The following is a 19,712-nucleotide window of genomic DNA, read 5'->3' on the forward strand; positions in this document are numbered from 1 at the left end:
CAGCCGCAGGGCGGTGGCTCTGTTAGAAATGCAAATGATCAGGTCCCACCCCAGAACATTTAAATCAGATAAATCACCCATCTGGGCGTGGCAGTGGAAGGTAGGCTGCATTTTAACAAACCCTCCAGGTGATTCTGATGCTCACTCACCACTGACAGTTGGCTAAGGGCCACTGATCTGGCACAGACTGTCACCAGGTAACAAGAAGCAAACGCAGCCCATTTTGCTGAGAAGTGTGGAAATTTTCCAGCCCCCCCCCGCCCCGGCCTGCCCCCCACAGTCAACAACCAAATACAAAGAGGCCACAGGCACAGGAATAATCGGCAGAACCTGTGAGGAGTCTTTGACTCATGCTGTCACACTCAGTAGAGGAGAAAAGTGTGATGGCAAGAAGGAGAGTGGGCTAACTCCAAGTCCTGCAGTGAGAAGGCAGCAGGGTGGGACCAGAAGCTAGACTTCTTGCCATCCTCCAGCACGTTCTCTTTCCGCCACCTCAGAAGCTTCCAAAGTATGTGAATCTACGGGATTTGCGAAAGGTGGTATTTCATCACAAAATAAATTGCCTTTGACAACAGTACTGGGACAACTGAATGAAGGTGGACCCCTTACCTCACACCATATGTGAGAAATTAACTCAACTGGACCACAGATCTAAATGTAAGAGCTAAAACTATACAGTGCTTAGGAAAAAAAATAAAAGAATAAATCTTTGTCACTTTGGGTTAAGCAATGGTTTCTCAGGACACCAAAAGCACAAGCGAGGAAAGAAAAACAGATAAGTTGGACTTTGTCAGAATTAAACACTTCTGTGCATCCAATGACACCATCAAGAAAGTGAAAAGACAATGTACAGACTGGGAGAAAATACCTGCAAATCACTTATCTGATGAGGGGTTTGTACCCAGAACATATAAAGAACTCTCAGAATTCAACAATAAAAAGATAAATAATACAGCTTAAAAATGGGCAAAGGATCTGAACACATGTCTCCAAAAAGATCTACAAAAGGCCAGTAAGCACATGAGAAGATGCTCATCATAAGTCACTAAAGAAATGCAAATCAGAACCACAGTAAGGGACCTACCACGGTATACCTACTAGAATGGCTGGAATCAAAGAGAATAGCAAATTAACAAATACTGGAAAAGATGCAGCGACTGGAACCCTTCTGCAATGTCGGTAGGGTTCTTAAACGGTGTGGCGACTTTGGAAAACAGGTTGGCATTTCCTGACAAGGTTAAAGTAACAGGATGACTCAGCAATGCGACTCCTGGGAATACGTGTCCACACAAAGACTTCACACGTACGTTCACAGCAGTATTATTCATAATGGCCAAAAGATGGAAATGTCCATCAAATGCCCATCAGCTGATGAGTAGATAAATGGTATATCCATATGGTGGGAACATTATTTGGCCATAAAAAGGGATGAATGAATGGCATGGATGGATCCTGAAAACATTATAGTAAGTGAAAGAACGCAGTCATAAAAGACTACATATCGTGAGTCCGTTTATATGAAATGTCTGAAATGAGCAAGTCTACAAAGATAAAAAGTAGGGTAGCAGGTGTCTAGGGCTGAGGAAAGTGGCCTGGCGGGGGTGGGGGAGTGGGGGGAAGAAGGAGGTAGTGAGGCGTTAACTGCTAACACTCAAGCCTGACACTTCTTCTTAGAGTGATGAAAACATTCTGGACTTAATTAGTGGTGATGGTTGCATAATCTTGTGAATATACTCAAAACCACTGACTGACATAGTTTAAAAGGGTGCATTTTATCATAGGTAAGTTATATCTCAATAAAGTGGTAGAAAAATAAATAAACTGCCACCTGCCTCTGACAACCCTTCCCGATTATAAAAGAAAGAGTAACAGTGATTTGTCTTTGGCCCTTTGTATGGTTAGAAGGGGCTCCCTTTGAAAGACTGGAAGCCAGCCTGGAGCCACGGGACGTTCCAACTCTCCCTCATCCTAGCTGCACCACTCCCACATGCCGGGACAGCACGGAAAAAATAAACAAAACAAAACAAAAAAAACTCTAAGGCAGTCGCTGGAAGGCGGAGAATGTCGTCTAATGATAGAGGTGCCAAAACAGCAAGAAATCTTTCTGAAAGATCACTTGGAAAGGCAGGTAAGAATTAGTTTAAGTGATTAGGCCTGAGGACCCAGGTCCTCAGTGGCAATCCCCACAGAGGAGAGAAGACGGGCTGTAGCATTACAGACGCAGTAGGTGTTCATGAGATCTGCAGACCTGCCCCTTCCTGGGCTCCCTGGCAAAGGAAGAAAGAAAGAACTTGGAAAAACCCCGGCAAAACTTGAATCTCGGAACTTGAGCTAACATGGTCTTCTCCTCCAAGGAGCAGAATGACACAATCACAAAAGAGACCATTTGGAAGCATTCCCCTTCTCCTGGCTTCGCTCACTCCGTTCTTTTTAACCACTGAAGCTGAAGGTGACCTTGGAGGTCATCTCAATCCTGACATGCGGCAGTCCTGAGTGCTGGGGTCAAGATGAGGCGGGCCAAGTCCTCATTTTACAGATGAGAAAACTGAGGTTCACAAAGCTTCTGTGATTTACTTAAGGGCCCACACAAGTCACTGGGAGAGCTGGGACTGCCACTGAGGTCTTCATACGTCTGGTCACCCAACCAGACAAGATGAGACAATGAGACAACTGTTTGTGTCACTAGAAGCTGTCCCCACGGTATCTAGAGGGTCCTCGAATGCCCCCCCTCCCCGCCCCAGGCCACCAACCTTAAATTCAGAATATGGACCCAAAAGCAACATGAGCAACCACTTCCCAGTGCTGCCCTCATATTATCATCCTTTACAGAGTTGGGGGATTGTACCCACTTATTTTCCTACCAACTTCTCCCCAAGAATGACCTGGGATTGATAAGCTCAGGTGACAGTGCAGGCATGAAGACTGTCTAGAGTTAGGTGACAGGAGAAAGTTGGTTTTTTTTTCCCCCTAAGATAACTCCCGATTTGAAAGATAAACAACAAAAATACACCAAGCTACGGAAGCCCTCCTAGCACTACACACGAAGGTGAACGTAGCCTGGGTATCAAAATGACTGGGCATGGCGGTAGAGAAAGTGTCCCTGTGTGGTGAGCGGCAGACAGCCTAGAAGCTGGTTCATTCCAGTGCGATGATATCAACGCAGAGGTCTGATGTCCCCAGGTCCCTGATATTCACAGAGCAGTAAACACCGCAGACAGCCAGAGAAAAGGGAACAATCACCTTTAACTTCTGGACACAACCAGTTGGAGACTGTCTGGCCTCTCCTTTTCTCCATTAGCACAGTGGCCATTAAGTCCAAAGCCTGCAGGGGTCAGCACATAAGGTCCATCACTGAAGGGGGTTAGGGGTAACTACAACAAGAGATGGGACAAATTTGGGGTCACATGCCCTAGAGAGAAGGGGTGACCACTGCTCAGTTCCAGGTGGAAAAGTAGGCCCTGTGCTGCCAGATCATCTGATTTTTCCAGATAAACCAGAAACCTAGACTATGGGAAATTTTACTGCTTTTAAATGAACGCTGAAAACAAAACAAAATAAAATCTTTTTAAATGTTTATTTATTTTTGAGAGAGACAGAGAGAGAGACTGTGAGAGCATGAGTGGGGAGGGGCAGAGAGAGAGGGAGACACAGAATCTGAAGCAGGCTCCAGGCTCTGAGCTGTCAGCACAGAGCCCGACGCAGGACTCCAACTCATGAACCGTGAGATTGTGACCTGAGCTGAAGTTGGATGCTCAACCGACTGAATCACCCAAGCGCCCCAAAACAAAAAATCTTATGAGAGCCTGACCATTAGGAACTTTTGGCACTTGCTGCTAGGAAGCTCAAAGTGCAATTCCTCTAAGAACCTACAAGAGGAGATCAGCAGTGTGAGCTGCACTGGGCAACACAGAAAATAAGGCTCCAAGTATTCTGGCAAATTACATCACCTCCTGGGCCCATCTCCTTTCCCTCTACCTGAGCCCTCACTCTCACTGCTCATCACCCTGCCCTGCACACAAAAGACATGCATTCACTGGTGAATTAATTCAAAAATGCTTTTTTAATGTTTTTTTACCCTATATATTTTCTCAAGCAACACTCTGATCTTATTATTACAAGGGAGAGCACAGATGGAGCATTTAAGACTTTCTGCCAATCGTGTCAAGTGGAAGAGGTCATGTCAAGTGCAAGGGCAAGTTTTTTGTAAGCGAAATTACGTCAAAATAAAACAGTTTTGTTTGTTTTTTAGGTGAAGGAGGAAGGCAGGGTTCTGAATGTGCTAGTCTGCACAGGTCGGCTTGCAGGGGTGTGTAGGGAAAGCCACAGGTTACAAGTGTAAGGCGAGTTCAACCTTGGGCAGAGGAAGGAGAGAAAAATAAAGGAGCCTAGAGTTTGAGCCCCAACACAGCAGGTAAAACCAGAACGCAAATTTACATCCGACGCCTTAAACAAACAAACAAACAAACAAACAAAAACCCCAAAACAAAACACCACTCTGCCCCCTACACGTGTCTCTTCAATTTTCCTATCTTCAAAATTTCCCTCTTCAAATTCCCCAATTTTCCCATCACCTCTCCGCAGGCCCTCCGCAGCCTCGCTGGCTGCCTACTCCAAGGGACTGGGGCTATCTTGCCCTCCATCAGGCGCCCGGGAAAATTCCTTCCTGCAAAGAGAGCCGAGCAGCGAGCAGGAAACTCAAGACCCTCCCGGGGCGGCTGCGGGGCCGCGGCCACAACGGGCTCCCGCGGAGTCGGAGGGAATTGGGTCTCCGGCTCTCCCTTCCCCTCCCCTCCCGTGGCCCGGCGAAGCTCAACTTCTCCCTCGGGATCGCGGCCCCTTACCTGCGGCGACCCAGCGGGCCAGCAGCACCCCGAGGCAGACGAGGACCTGCGGCCGGGACGCCCGGACGCCCGCGGCCATCTCGCCCCCGATGCCGGCCGGGGGCTCCTCAGGAAGCGCAGGCGCCGGCTGGGTGGACGTGCGCCCCCGCCCCTAGGGCCCCGGCCCCCGGGGTACTCAGCGCTCCTCCCGAGTCCTCGGAACGACCGAGTAGCTCCGCTTTCCGCAGCCCCCAGGAAGGATGCTTGGGCTGAGCCCGAAGTCCGGGGCTGGGAGCTGCGCCGGGCTCCCGGCGCGGTTCTGGCCCCGGAGCGCCCGGCCCGGGGTGGGAGGGCGCACCCCGCCCTCTGCGCCCGCCACCCACTCCCGCTCGCGGAAAACAACAGGAGCCGGACTCCCTCCCGCCTCCCTTCCAGGCGGGAGCCCAACTTCCTCTACCTTGGCCGGGGAGGAGGGCTTTATGCAAAGGGCGCGCGCCCGGGCGCGCCGAGCCGAGTCCGGCCCGGTCGGGGGTGGAGCGCGGAGGCCGGTCCCTCCCCGAGCCCACTGCGCCCGGGACGGCAGCCTGGAGTCGCGGGGACCGCTGGGCCGTGCAGAGCCCTGCGGCTGCCGCAGGACGGCACCCCGGTCTCCGGCCCCCGGCCCGCCGGGCGCTCCGGCTGCAGCACCCGGAGAGGCGGGCCGCCCGGCTGCAGGATTCAGGGTCCCCTCGGCGTCCCAGCTTAGCTCTTCCAGGGTGCTCCCGTGCTCTCCTGTGCTCCGGGCGGACGCCAGGACCGCCATGGCTGTCCCCGCCTACCCTTTGCAGAACGAAGGCAAGTCTACAGCAGGAGAAAGATGATCCCTTAGACCTCCAGCCAAAAGCGGCCACGAGACTCCTGTTCTCCTCTTAACTAGCTGAGACCACACAGCGAGAGCTGGGGTCAGCAGAACTTGTTCTCGGAAGCTTTCTGCCCCCCTGCCCTCCGCCCCCCACCACGCTCAACCGCATCCAGTGTGATTCCCAGAGAGCTGAAATCCCTCTTCCCTGCCACATCCTCATCCCATCCCGTCCTAGGAAAACCAAGGTTTCTATATCCTCAGGAAGAGCTGACACTTGAAACTGCCCTAGGAGGAAGCCCCTTTAAAAAAAATTGTGGGGTGCCTGGGTGGCTCAATGGGTTAAGCGTGGACTCTTGGTTCTGGCTCAGGTCATGATCTCACAGTTGGTGAGTTCCAGCCCCGCCTGGGGCTCTGCACTGACAGCTCTGAGCCTACATGGGATTTCTCTCCCCCTCTTTCTCTGCCCCTCCCTGGCTTGCTCTCTCTCTTTCTAAATAAACACAATTTTTTTTAATTGCAATTAGTACAGTAAAATATTACTCTAGACTCTAGGAGGGGGGTATATGGGTGCCTGCCTTCCTGCAACTTTTCTGTGTTTGAAAATGTTCATCATAAAATATTGGGACAAAACCCACGAGTTCCTATTGACAAAAATCATTTGTTCTGTTGCCCAAAGGCCCCTTACTGAAATACTTCTTCCATGATGAAATCCTCTTGAAACTAATGAAACGTGTGCTTTGCCTGATGAACTGAGCCATAAAGTTGTATGGCTCTTCCCTTTCCCCTCTTTCCCCGCAGTGATTTAACTCTTCAGCCAGCTCCTGACAGTTTTCTTCCTTTCCCTTCCGTTTTGTTGGTTCATCTTCTACCTTGTGATGGAAAGTAAATTTCATCCTCATTGACCTCTTCCTGTTTCCTCAGTGCCTGGCACCTCTTAACCACCCACTACGTATTTGTTAAATAAACAAAGGAGAGGTTCATTGGTTTTGGTCTTGGAGCTCTGCAGGCTTTTCGGACAAACTCCTGACCTCACATTCCCGACCTGAAGCTAACAAGATAGAGGTAAAATCAATAGCTGGCAAGTTTCCAGCTGAGGCTCTGGAATTTTCGGTGACCCTGGTGGTACCTCAAGAGAGGAATTGCACAGAGCCGGCCCTCCTGATATATTTGCTGAGTCGAAGGTGAGGTTCTCCTGACCAGTTAGTTCTCCACCCCCACAAGGATCAACTTCCTTCAGGATGGTTGACAATGCTGAGTAGTTTGCATGGCTGGGGACTTTTTCCAAAGCTACTTTAGAAACTTAATCTCATTGGGCCCTCCCTACAACCCTTGTACAAGCAATCCCACTTAATAGATGAGATACCTAGAGATCCAGGAGGGTAAGCTCCAAGTCACAAAGCTGGTTGGTGGCAAAGCCAGGACTGGAGCCCATCTTTGTCCCACACCAAGTCCTGCCAAGCAAAATTCAATTTTGTCACTTATGCATGAGCTGCCATGGTCCAGATGCTTTGGGTGTTACCGGGCCAGCCGACATGGGCACGTCCCTGAACGGGTCTCAAGACAGCTCTGTAGCCCAGGAAACCCCCCACCCTCCCTGGTCTGGGTACAGGTTGTGGCCAACCCTGAGACAGGAGCTGTCAGGAAATGCCCTGCCCTGGTGTCCCATAGCATTTCAGGTGGCTCTGGACGGGAGAAAGCTCCCTGTCTAGAACAGTGACCAGTGACGTGGGGGTTCACTGTGGGGTCCTTAACAAGGTAGGGACCTTTCAGAGCCTTAGTTTTATGATCTGCATCTCGTGGGTCATTGGAAAGATAGAGTCGACTTGTAGGAAGGGACTCAATGAAGTGTCGTTAAGGCACCGACCCCCATCTACAGTCACAGGTTAATCCTAAATCCCACAATCACATATTAAACATGAGACTCAAACACCTCTCTGCTCAGGCTGCTACACATGGCTGGTTTTGTTTCGTTTCCTTTTCACCTCCTGTGAATTGAAAAGTTACTGTGGCTAAGCGCTTTACTTACGTTAATTCATTGACTCCTTAGCACAACGCTGAGAGGTAGGCATTCTCACTCAGGATTTACACAGAAGGCTCAGCGAGGCCAGGTAGCCTAACAAATGAATGGAGGGGGGCTGATTTGAACCCGGGTCTGAGGCACAGTTGTCTTGTTTGGTGTCTGAGGGACAGACAGGATGCCTGACTCCATAGCCAGCCCTCCTGCAGCCTGGGTCTCTGAAGCCATCAGGTTACCTATTATTTCTGCCTCAGTACTCCTCCTCTGTCCTCTCCCTGGAGGCAATGCTGAAAGGTTTCTTAGCAACAATCTGCTTCTCTGCTCCACCTCGACATATTCTCCTGGGGGCTTCAGAGAGGGCAGGCCAGTCGGGAGGGAGCAGCTCAGCAGCCTGGCCCTTCAGTCAGCTGGGCACCCCTCACTTCAACAGGTAGAAACAGGTGGATGACAGAATCCCACCCACACCCACTTGGATGGGCCTGGGACCCACAGGCTGGCACCTCAGGGGAAAAGGAACAACAAAAGCAACCCGGCTTGTTCTCCGGGACAGAAAGCCTGATAAACCTTCCCCAGACACTCCCTCCTCCCATTCCCCCTCTTGCCTTCTGCCCAGAAGAAAAGAACTGGAACACAGAGCCTGAAGTAGCAAGAAAGTTCCTGAAACCTGGAGAAGTTCTAAGAAGAGGCTGGCAGGATGAAATGAGAAAATGAAAACATGGCGTCAAATGAGTCTACTATGGTTTTTTTTTTTTTTTCCAGTTTATTTATTTTGAGAGAGAGAGGGAGAGAGAGCATGAGTAGGGGAGGGGCAGAGAGAAAGGGAGAGAGAGAGAGAGAGAGAGAGAGAGAGAGAGAGAATCCCAAGCTGACTCTGCACTGTCAGTGTGGAGCCCGACACGGGGCTCGAACTCACAAACTGTGACATCATGACCTGAGCTGAAATCAAGAGTTAGCCCCTTTAACTGACTGAGCCACCCAAGCACCCTGATGAGTCTATTTTTTTTTAATGTTTATTTTTGAGAGAGACAGAGACAGAGAGACAGAGACAGAAAGAGAGAGACAGAGTGTGAGTCAGGGAGGGGCAGAGAGAGAGGGAGACACAGAATCCAAAGCAGAGCAGGCTCCAGGCTCTGAGCTGTCAGCACAGAGCCCGACGCGGGGCTCGAACCCATGGACTGTGTGATCCTGACCCGAGCCGAAGTCAGACACTTAACCGACTGAGTCCCCCTGGCGCCCTAGAGTGTACTATTTTTGACGGAGCCCAGCCTCTCCTCTCTGGACTCGAGACAGGAGGGTGAAGCTTGGTGTCTCTGAGAGGCAAAGAACCACAGAACGTGGAAGCCTGATCCAAACACAGAAAGCAAAATGGTGCTAACAGACGGATCAAGGAAATGGCCATCTGGTGCCCTGAGAAACAAGCAGCCAGGGACTGAAGGGAAGGGGAATGGCTCACCCACCTGAGACAGGTGTGTTTGCACCTAGCAGTACCTGGCAAATATTTCACCACAGATTCTCTAGCTGGTAGTCACTTGGGGAGGGGAGGCCGGGGCAGGGGCGAGGGTTGACTTGTAGTGTTTGCCAGTTTCCATGATGCAAATACCTCTGCCGTAACCAATTCCAGGCTGTCACTGTGACGTCACTACACTGTATCTACAATCAGCTCTGCCGAGAGCCAGTACCCCTGGAAGACGCCACTTTCCCCCAGTGACACAACGTCAGACTTCTGGCTGGATTTCCCAGGAGCCAAACAGATGACTCGTGTAGAAAAGACTCTCTGATTGGTCTCTTGTTCTTTGATCTCACACTCACCGATTGAATGCCATTTGTTGGCCAAAATCAATGTGATGTTCCTAACTTCCAATTGGGACATGTAGATTCATGGCTGCAAGTATATTTAATTTGTGGCAATAGAAGAACTTAGTAAATTCAGGGTTTCCTGAGAAAACTTGGACGAAACATTTTTCCAAAGTTGACATACCTGTTTCTTAGAAGGCATTTGCTTTTTCCTGATTATAAGCCTGTCGGTCTCATCATGGAACAATGAAAAACAGAAAAATAGGAAATAAAATGTAACTATGACCCATCTATAAATAGTCACTAACGTCACTAGAAACGTCCAGTTGTTTCTGCTGAGTTCCAACGTGTGTGATTTTTTTTCCCCCACAAAGCTGTGATGACATTTTACACTAAGTTTTGATTTCTGCTTTTTCCTTTAGTCTTATAAGTCGACATTGTGATTTTTTTTGACAAGTAATTAGTAGTCTTTTTAACTGGAAAAGTAATAAAACATTAATGGTACAAAAAAGAAAATTCAAATGAACCTTGCTGACATTGTGCTAAATGAAATAAGCCAGTCACAAAAAAACAAATACTGTTTCCACTTACCTGAGGTGCCTAGTGCACTCACATTCCTAAGAAAGAGTTAGAAAGGTGGTTGCCAGGGGTTGGGGAAGGAAGTGGGGGTTAGTGTTCACTGGGTATGGGTTTCAGTTTTGCAAGATGAAAAGCATTCTGGAGACAGATGGTGGTGATGGTTGCCTGACAGGGTGAAATGTACTTAATGCCAGTGAACTGCATACTTAAATAGGTTAAGATGGTAAGTTTTATGTTATGTATATTGTACCACAATTTAAAAAATGTTTAAATGCAGGGTGGCTCAGTCAGTTAAGCATCTGACTTCAGCTCAGATCATGATCTCGGAGTTCGTGAATTCAAGCCCAGCATCAGGCTCTGCGCTGACAACTCGGAGCCCCCTTCAGATCCTGTCTCCCTCTCTGTCTGCCCCACCCCTGCTTGCTCTCTCTCTCTCTCTCTCTCTCTCTGTCTCTCAATAAACAAACATAAAAGAAATTTAATGCAGGAAAAAATGGGAAAGTGGGAGAACGATAAGAAAAAAATAATATACACATGGGATAGAGAACAGAGATATTTCATTGGTTATTTGTGAATTACCCAAAAAATCCAAACAATTTTATAGTGAAATTGTATCTTAAGAGTAAGTCTGCTGCCCACCTTCCCCCGTTCCCAGTCTCCTTCCCGTGAGAAGTGTGGAGATACCACATTTTTATTTATCCATTCAACAGGTGTTGGACATTCAATAAACATTTAAGCTACTAAGTGACTCAGAGAACTCGGGGCACCTCTTTCCTAGTTTCTTCTCTATCTTACTTATCCATCACTCCATGTATGTCTTCTGGAAAGAAAATGTTCTTCCTTCCCTCGCTGCTCTACTGTGAGCAGACTGGCCTTTACAAAAGCCTGTGTCTCTTTACTTAGTTTGGTCTCTGCATTTGCCAAAGCACCTGAATGCGAATTCGATCAGGCAGAATTTCATGCCATTATTTTTCCTTTTCCTTAAGATTTCAGTCAAACTCCTTTGGGGGTATAGAAGCAGAAATTCCCAACTTTTTAGGGTTCCAGCATCTGAGTATTGTTTGTGTCAGGTCTGTCTCCCCAACCTGCAAACGTCCCATCCCATTTCTCGACACCAAATATGTTAACCTTAATTCAACCTTAAGATTCTTGCATTCCATGTCCAGGAGAACTTAGTCTTGCTAAACTGGTAAATACATGGTCACCTCTCACATCCTTTCTTTCCCAGTGGATGGCTGACTTCCTGTCAGATTTCCAGAAAGTTCCCTCATAATATATACTATTTGCTCCTGCCATGCCCAATCTTCATTGGAATGTCTCCTTCCATCCTCTGCACAGACTTCTGAAGTGGGTACTATTCTTACCTACATTTTACTAGTGAGCAAGCTAAGGCTCGGAGAGGTGAAATAACTTTCCAAATAAAGTCACGGCCTCAAACCCATATTTATAAAATGAATCACTTCTGTTCTGGGCCTCACATTTACTCAGAGTAGTAAAAACTTGGATTGGGTGGGGGGGAATGCTTCAAGGATTAAGAAATTTGTGATGAGGGGTGCCTGGCTGGCTCAGTCAGAAGAGCATGCAACTTTTGACATTGGGGTTGTGAGTTCGAGCCCCACACTGGGTGTAGAGATTATTTAAAAATAAAATCTTTTTTTTTTAAATTTTTTAAACGTTTATTTATATTTGAGACAGAGAGAGACAGAGCATGAACGGGGGAGGGTCAGAGAGAGAGGGAGACACAGAATCTGAAACAGGCTCTGACAGCTCAGAGCCCGACGCTGGGCTCGAACTCATGGACCGCGAGATCATGACCTGAGCCGAAGTCGGATGTTCAAACAACTGAGCCATCCAGGTGCCCCCAAAATAAAATCTTTTTAAAAAAAGAACAAAAAGAACCTTGTGGTGAATACTTTGTACCTTCTTCCTAGGAAAATGCACATGTTTCCAACATTTAAAAGCAAATGCAAGGGGTTAGGAAAAGAGCAAAACACAATATCTCTTAGTTTTAACCTGGAATTGTTGGCTGGGCCAGGAGGAAGGGGAAAATCTCACTTAGGAACTTGAATCACCAGGTGGCGCTCTCAGCCCTGAATGGACTTTGGGTCCCACAGCCAACGTCTTCTAAAAGATAAGAGTAGGTCCAAGCTGCGTGGAACTCAAAGAATTTCAGAGATTATTGGTTCCAACAATAACCCTCACCATCTAGAGGAGGAGAGGAGGCCCAGCGTTGTCAAGGAGCTTGCTCAAGGTCACAGCTCATGGACAAAGCCAGGACTCACCCACTTATCCAAGTTCACATATTTCTGAAATGTATCACATAGTTCCCTTACTCTGAACAGGGCCCAGTGGACACAATGCAGTATTTTCTCATGATGGTTCAAGCAATGAGCTTTTGTGTGTGTGGACATTCTGAACACTGGGTCCTGTCCTGTGCTATCTGTAAAAACTAGAGGGACTTATCACCCACCAAAATGGCCCCAGATTGCTTGCTTTTTTTTTTTTTTTTTAAATGTGTATTTATTTATTTTGAGAGAGAGCATGTGAGCACGGGAGGGGCGGAGAGAGAGAGAAAAAGTCCCAAGCAGGCTCTGTGCTGACAGCACACTCGGAGCTCGAACTCACAAACTGTGAGATAATGACCTGAGCCGTAATCAAGAGCCGGACGTTTAACTGACTGAGCCACCCAATGCACCCCACCAGACTGCTGTTTCTCTGTTTATGCTGCTTGTGGGTGAGGCACTGAATACAGATTTCAGTCTTCCTATGCATCAGATTTGCTGATGTTTCTATGTGTCCCTATCCTCTCCTTTCTGAGCCTCAGTTTCCGGAAGTTACTGGGCGGATTTCATGAGGCATGTAAAGCCCCCAGCATGTAGTAGATATCCGATTATTGGTAACTATTAATATGATCGTGCTTCTTTCTCCAGTCAATATGCTACTTTAATTGCTACTTATGTACAATCTTCCTTGGAACCCAGATGACTAAATTTGTTACAACACTCTGTAAAACCAGAACACATAGGCACTGAAAGAGAAAAGTGCCCATCCCTTCATGGGCTCTGGGACAGTGGTTCTGTGACTTGGCAGTCCTGGCTCTCAGCTGGGTTCTGGAGAGGCAGGGTGCCAGCTGGGTGCTTTCAAAGGATAGAGGGCATTTGTGGAAACAGAAGGGAGATGGAACATTAGACTCTTGGAAAAGTAAGTTGCCCTGAGGTTCAATATCCCTAGATCCCCTTTTTCTTTTCAACATGTATTTCTGCCCGTTCCAACGGTAAAATAGTAGTGACATTGTATTTTTACAAATATGAAACCTCCGGGGTGCCTGGGTGGCTCAGTCGTTTAAGCTCCTGACTCTTGGTTTCAACTCAGGTCATGATTTCATGGTTTGTGAGTTCTATCCCCTCATGGGGCTCTCTGCTGACAGTGTGGAGCCTGCTTGGGATTCTCTCTCTCTCCTTCTCTCTCTGCCCTTCCCCAGCTCTCCCCACCTCTCTCTATCTCTGAAAATAAATAAATAAACTTAACAAAATAAAAAAATAAAATGAGACCACCAAAAGGCAAAACCCCAAGGAATGTGACATTTCACCTTTCAGCAGATTTGTTCGTTCTTTTAGAGATGCATGCCCTTCAGGGACACACACTCCAGCCCTGGAGGCCATCCCCTCCCCTCTGTTCCCTGTCTTTACTGGAATTCTGACCTTGACCGGATACCAGGCACTGTGCTGGATACTGGGGAACAAACACAGCGTGGCCTCTGTTTCGCGGAGCTCCTCCTTATCCCCAAACTCCAGCCACATCAGACAACAGCTGTTTCAACCAAACCATGTTTTCTCTCATCTCCCTAGCCCCCGACCTTGTTCTTGCTCTATCCACTACAAGGGATGCCCTTTGCTCCCTTCTTCATCTGGATAGTTACCAGCAATTCTTCAAGCTCACAGGGTCACCTCTTCCTGGAAGTGTTCCGTGGTGTATACAGGAGAGGCAGGTACCCTTCCCCTGCATTCCCCTAGCACCCTGCAGAAATTTATATCTGAATTGTAATCATTGCTTTCCATGTCTGTCTTCCTGCTCCAGCCTGAGGCTTCCTTGAAGGTATGGACAGTGTCTCATCTATTCCTGCATCCCCAGAATCTAGCACAAGACTTGGCACATAATAGATGGTCAGTAAATGGCAAGTGAACAAATTGAAAGCTGGCCCCAGCCCAAGAGGACACGGAATGTAGTACTGGGAGAGGATTTGTTTTGGCAACTCTTGCTCACAAAACTCTCGAATCTTGGGGCACCTGGGTGGCTCAGTCGGCTAAGTGACTGGCTTCGGCTCAGGTCATGATCTCACGGTTCATGGGTTTGAGCCCCACATCCGGCTCTGTGCTGAATGCTTGCTCAGAGCCTGGAGCTTGTTTCAGATTCTGTGTCTCCTTCTCTCTCTGCCCCTCTTCCGCTCGTGCTCTGTCTCACTTTGTCTCTCAAAAATAAATAAATGTAAAAAAACAAAACAACTCTCGAATCTTGCAGATGGTTCTTATTTGAGAGAAACTATCTTCTTGGTAATCAATTTACTTTCTCTTTCCAGGGGACATCTGGTCTCCCTTCAGTTGCTTATCTTCTCTACTTCAGGGTACACTCTGTCTTTTGGGAGCCATCTTTTTTTTAATGTTTATTTATTTTGGAGAGAAAGAGAGAGAGAGAGAGAGAGAGAGAGAGAGAGAGAGAGAGACAGAGTGCAACTGGGAGAGGGGCAGAGAGAGAGGGAGACACAGAATCCGAAGCGGGCTCCAGGCTCTGAGCTGTCAGCACAGAGCCCATCATGGGGCTCGAACTCATGAACAGTGAGAGACCATGACCTGAGCCAAAGTCGAAAGCTTAACCAACTGAGCCAGCCACCCAGGCGCCCCAGCGGCCATCTTTCCTGGGCATCTTCACCTAAGTATATATCAAGTCACCAATTTCACTGCTCTTGTCCTCAACATCTACCTCCTTAGTGACATCTTCATTTTCTCATGCTCTCTGTTTCCCACACCACATTCCACTCTTTTCTGACTGACTACAGGAGAAAGCCCTGGGTTCTCGTATCAAACGCACTTGGATTTATAGCTAGCCCACTGCTTCTAAGCTACAAGATCTCTCTGAGCCTCAGTTTCCTCCATTTTTAAATGGGAATAACTGTTGCCCTTACCTCTTAGCATGGAAGCTGGCAAAGAAGAAAACCGGATAAATACCATCATGCCATCTGGAAATGCAGAATATGTATCCATATTATTTTATTTTATGATTTATTATATTATAATCATATGAAAATATATTAATACAATATAATGTACTAATTATATTATATAAATTATATTATAGCTCGTTATAATGTATAGTCTTTTATGATTATAATTATAAAAATTATAATTTCTCTACACTTGATATATCAAATAATCAATTAGCCATGCTAATTATCTGGCTTACTTTAGTCTCCTAGCTTTTATTGTTATTTATTTTGAGAGAGAGAGTGTGTGTGAATGAAGAAGGGGCAGAGACAAAGAAAGAGAGAGAGAGAGGATGCCAAGCAGTCTCCATGTTCTGTGAGGAGCCTGATACCAGGCTCGGTCTCACAACCATGAGATCGTGACCTGAGCAAGAGTGAGATGCTTAACCAACTGAGCCACCAGGTGCCCCTAGTCTCCTACCTTTTAAAACCCTTTCTGCTAGTCAAGTTAGAAGAAGTTAAGTTCGTTGTTTTCAAAGGAATATTTGTGAAAATATAATTTAAAACAATTGAGTCCATTTGTGGGAAGTGAAAGTCCCTGTAACAAGTCTTCTTAAATTCTGTATTCCTCCCTAAAGAAAACCACAGTAAACCATTTGTTGTTTATCCTTTCAGCTATGCATTTACATACGTATGCATTATAGACGGCATATAAAGATACAACTTTAAAAAAGCTATGTATTTTTAACACTATATATTTTTAAGTTACTTGCTTAAAAAAATGCTTTTGCATAAACTGTACAGTTCAGTGGGTTTTGGTATATTCACAGAGGGTTTTGGTATATTGTGCACTCATCACCACTAGCCAATTCCAGATTATTTTTATCCCCTCAAGAAGAACCCCATACCCATTGATAGTCACCTCCCAATTCCCCTCCTCATACACCCCAACCCCTAGCAACCATTTCCTGTCTCTATGGATCTGCCTCTTCTGGACGTGTCATATACGTGGAATCATACAGCATTGGCCTTTTGCATCTGGCTTCTTTCCCTTAACATTTTCAAGATTCATCCACCTCGTAGCATGTATCAGTACCTCATTCCTTTTTTTGTTGTTCATGTAAAAATATTTTAAAAAATTTTTAATGTGTATTTATTTTTGAGAGAGAGACAGAGTGTGAGTGGGGGAGGGACAGAGAGAGGGAGACACAGAATCTGAAGCAGGCTCCAGGCTCTGAGCCGTCAGCACAGAGTCTGATGTGGGGCTCGAACCCATGAGCTGTGAGATCATGACCTGAGCCAAAGTCACACACTCAACTGCCTGGGCCACCCAGGTGCCCCTAAAATATTTTTTAATTGTAGTAAAAAACATATAAAATTTACCATTTTAACTGTTTTTTAAGTGCATGGTTCAGTAGTAGTTAGGCATATTCACATTGTCATGCACACTAAAAGAAGCTTACCATCACAAATCATCAGGGAAATGCAAATCAAAATCACAATGCGGTATCACCTCGCCCATTAGGATGGCTATTCCAACCCCCCCCCCCCCACCAAAAATAGCCAAGTAGTGGTGATGCTGTGGAGAAATTGAAACCCCCATACAGTGTTGCTGGAACTGTATAACATTGCTATGAAAAACAATTTGGCAGTTCATCCAGCAATTAAAAATAGTAGAACTATTGGGGATCCTGGCTGGCTCAGCTGGTAGAGCATCAGACCCTTGATCCCAGGGTCATGTGTTCAAGCCCCATGTTGGGCATGGAGCCTACTTAACAAAAAAAATAGTAGAACTACCATGTGAACCAGTAACCCTACTTCTGGGTATATATCCACAACAATTGAAAGCATGGTCTCGAGAAGATATTTGCACACCCATGTCCATAGAAGGGTTATTCACAGTAGCCAAGAGGTGGGAAACCCCCCCAAATGTCCACTGACAATGCAGTATATACATACAGTGGACTAGTATTCAGCTTTAGAAAGGAAGGAAGTTCTGTCACATGCTACCACGTGAGTGAGCCTGGAGGACATTATGCTAAGTAAAATATGCTAGTCATAAAAAGACGAATACTGTATGCTTCCACTTCCAAGAGGTATCTAAAGTAGTCAAACTCGGAGCGCCTGCGTGGCTCAGTCAGTTAAACATCTGACTTTGGCTCAGGTCATGATCTCATGGTTTGTGAGTTCGAGCCCCCTGTCGAGCTCTGTGCTGACAGCTCCAAGCCTGGAGTCTGCTTCCGATTCTGTCTCCTCCTCTCTCTGCCCCTCCCATGCTCATGCTCTGTCTCTCAATAATAAATAAATGTTAAAAAATTTTTTTTTAAATAAAATAAAATAAAGTAGTCAAACTCACAGGAACAGAATGTAGAATGGTGGTGGTCACCAGGGGCTGCAGGGAGAGGGAGACGGGAGTTAGTGTTTAATGGGTATAGAGTTTTAGTTCTGCAAGAATGAAAAAGTTCCACAGAGATTGGTTGAACAATGGGAATATACATTTTTGAAAGTTTTTATTTATTTGTGTTTTTAGTAATCTCTACACCCAACATGGGTCTTGAACTCACGACCCCAAGACCAAGGGCTGCATGCTCCTTTGACTGAGCCAGCCAGGCACCCACAATGTGAATATACTTAACACTCCTGAACTGTACAGTTGAAACAGTTAAGATGGTGTTATATGTTTTTTACCACAGTTAATTTAATTATTTTCTGTTAATTGATTAATTAATTAATTTTTTACTATTTCTATGTGTTTGAAGCAGGAGAAGGCCTGCATTAGTTCAGTATGCCCATGTGACTGATATGATTCTAAATTGGATTTTTAATATCTGAGATATCTGAGTTTTATTTTTATTTTTTAATGTTTTTTATTTATTTTTGAGAGACAGTATGCAGAGGAGAGGTGAAGAGAGGGAGACAGAGGATCTGAAGCAGGCTCCACGCAGTGAGTGCAGAGCCCGATGTGGGGCTCAAACCCATGAACCGTGAGATCATGACCTAAGCTGAAATCAAGAGTCAGCTGCTTAACCAGCTGAGCCACCCAGGTGCCCCTCTGAGTTTTGAAACTAGAGAGACCTTTCTTTGCCTGAGAAATGTTCCATATGCTAACCCTATCCCATCTGCAGTCTATTTTCGATAGTTTTTAAAGATTTGTTACTATTTTTAAGTAATCTCCACACCCATCATGGGGCTCGAACTCACAACCCCCGAGATCAAAAGTCACACGCTCTGCCGACTGAGCCAGCCGGTGCCCCTATTTTGGGTACTGTTTACTGTGCAATGGAGATACATCATCTACATATATAACTTAGGTGAATTCCACTATATTCACTTAGAAAAGAGAGAGAAATTTAAGTTTACTTAAACAGAAATGTGCTTTTCAAATGTACATTGACTACAATTTAAACAGGTTAGGGGAGCTCCACCTGCTATTGGCCTTATGCACGGACATTGGATCCTAACTTCTATGTAAGATACGGTGCACTGTTCTCAGATGCCTATGAGATTCCGTGACTGTGCTTTTACTTAATTTTTTAAATGTTTATTTATTTTTGGGAGAGAGAGCGAGAGAATGCATGTGCGAGTGGGGGAGGAGCAGAGAGAGGGAGAGACAAAACCAGAAGCAGGCACCAGGCTCCGAGCTGTCAGCACAGAGCCCAACATGGGGCTTGAACTCATGAACCTTGAGATCCTGACCCGAGCCAAAGTTGGACGCTTAACTGACTGAGCCACCCAGGCGCCCCCCCTTGACTGTGAATTTATATCTCAAGTCACTACAAAGGCAAGTAAGATGCTATATTTCACTGAAATGTCTTCCATTTCTCACACTCAACCCCTCCCACCACAAAAAGTGCAAATAAACTCCCAAGTCATCAACACCCTAGTGTTCAAAGCAGCTAGTGTCCCTGACTGGATTCATCTAATGGTAAAACAGATGACGATGAAAGATAGATACACAGATACATTTCTATGCATGTGGCATTTGCCCTTCTGGGACTTTGACTCAACCACAGGGAAGTGGTTTAGGACCCTTTTGTTATCTATTCTCTCTGTTCACTTTCCTTGGACCTCTAGACAGCAAAAACTAATTCAAATGGGTTGAGGAAGTCAAAATAAATTCTAGGCTCGTGTGTGATAATAAATGTATTCATTTCTGGAGCAGGCAGAAAGTTCTAGTAAGCTCATAAGATGTCAGTAAGTAGGGATGGAGTCGACTAAAGTGACCAAAATTATATGTAATTAGTATTAGACGTGTATTCATGCAAGGCACTTGCTAACACAGGGCCTTCTGTGGCTCTGTTGACCTGGTGACCAAAATCTCTGTGCAGGTGTGAACAATACTCATTTGCTCCTCATAGAGGATGTCTCTTGCTTTTGCTTTTCTTGTCTCTATTTCTCTTCTTGCTGGTATCAGCACAATTGTTTTCCTTTGGAGAGCTGCCCTAACCCTAAGAAAGCATGATT

General features: G+C 46.3%; 1 protein-coding gene across 3 annotated transcripts in view; it reads right to left on the reverse strand.

Moving 5' to 3' along the window:
- VSIG10 (V-set and immunoglobulin domain containing 10) overlaps nucleotides 1-5,271 on the reverse strand; it is a 33,650-nt gene extending 28,379 nt beyond the window's left edge. For 2 of the 3 annotated variants that reach the window (XR_008291394.1, XM_027043817.2), the window contains exon 1: nucleotides 4,842-5,271. Coding sequence is in view for 2 of the 3 variants with exons in the window: in XM_027043817.2 (XP_026899618.1) it covers nucleotides 4,842-4,920 (79 nt within the window). In the remaining variant the exon portion in view is untranslated. Of the gene's footprint in view, nucleotides 1-3,240; nucleotides 4,777-4,841 lie in introns of those variants that run through there. The other variant, XM_053205504.1, reaches the window with a different exon arrangement.
- Between the last annotated feature and the right edge of the window lie 14,441 nt (nucleotides 5,272-19,712).

This window comes from Acinonyx jubatus, chromosome D3, assembly GCF_027475565.1.
Source record: "Acinonyx jubatus isolate Ajub_Pintada_27869175 chromosome D3, VMU_Ajub_asm_v1.0, whole genome shotgun sequence".
Taxonomy (NCBI): Eukaryota; Metazoa; Chordata; class Mammalia; order Carnivora; family Felidae; genus Acinonyx; species Acinonyx jubatus.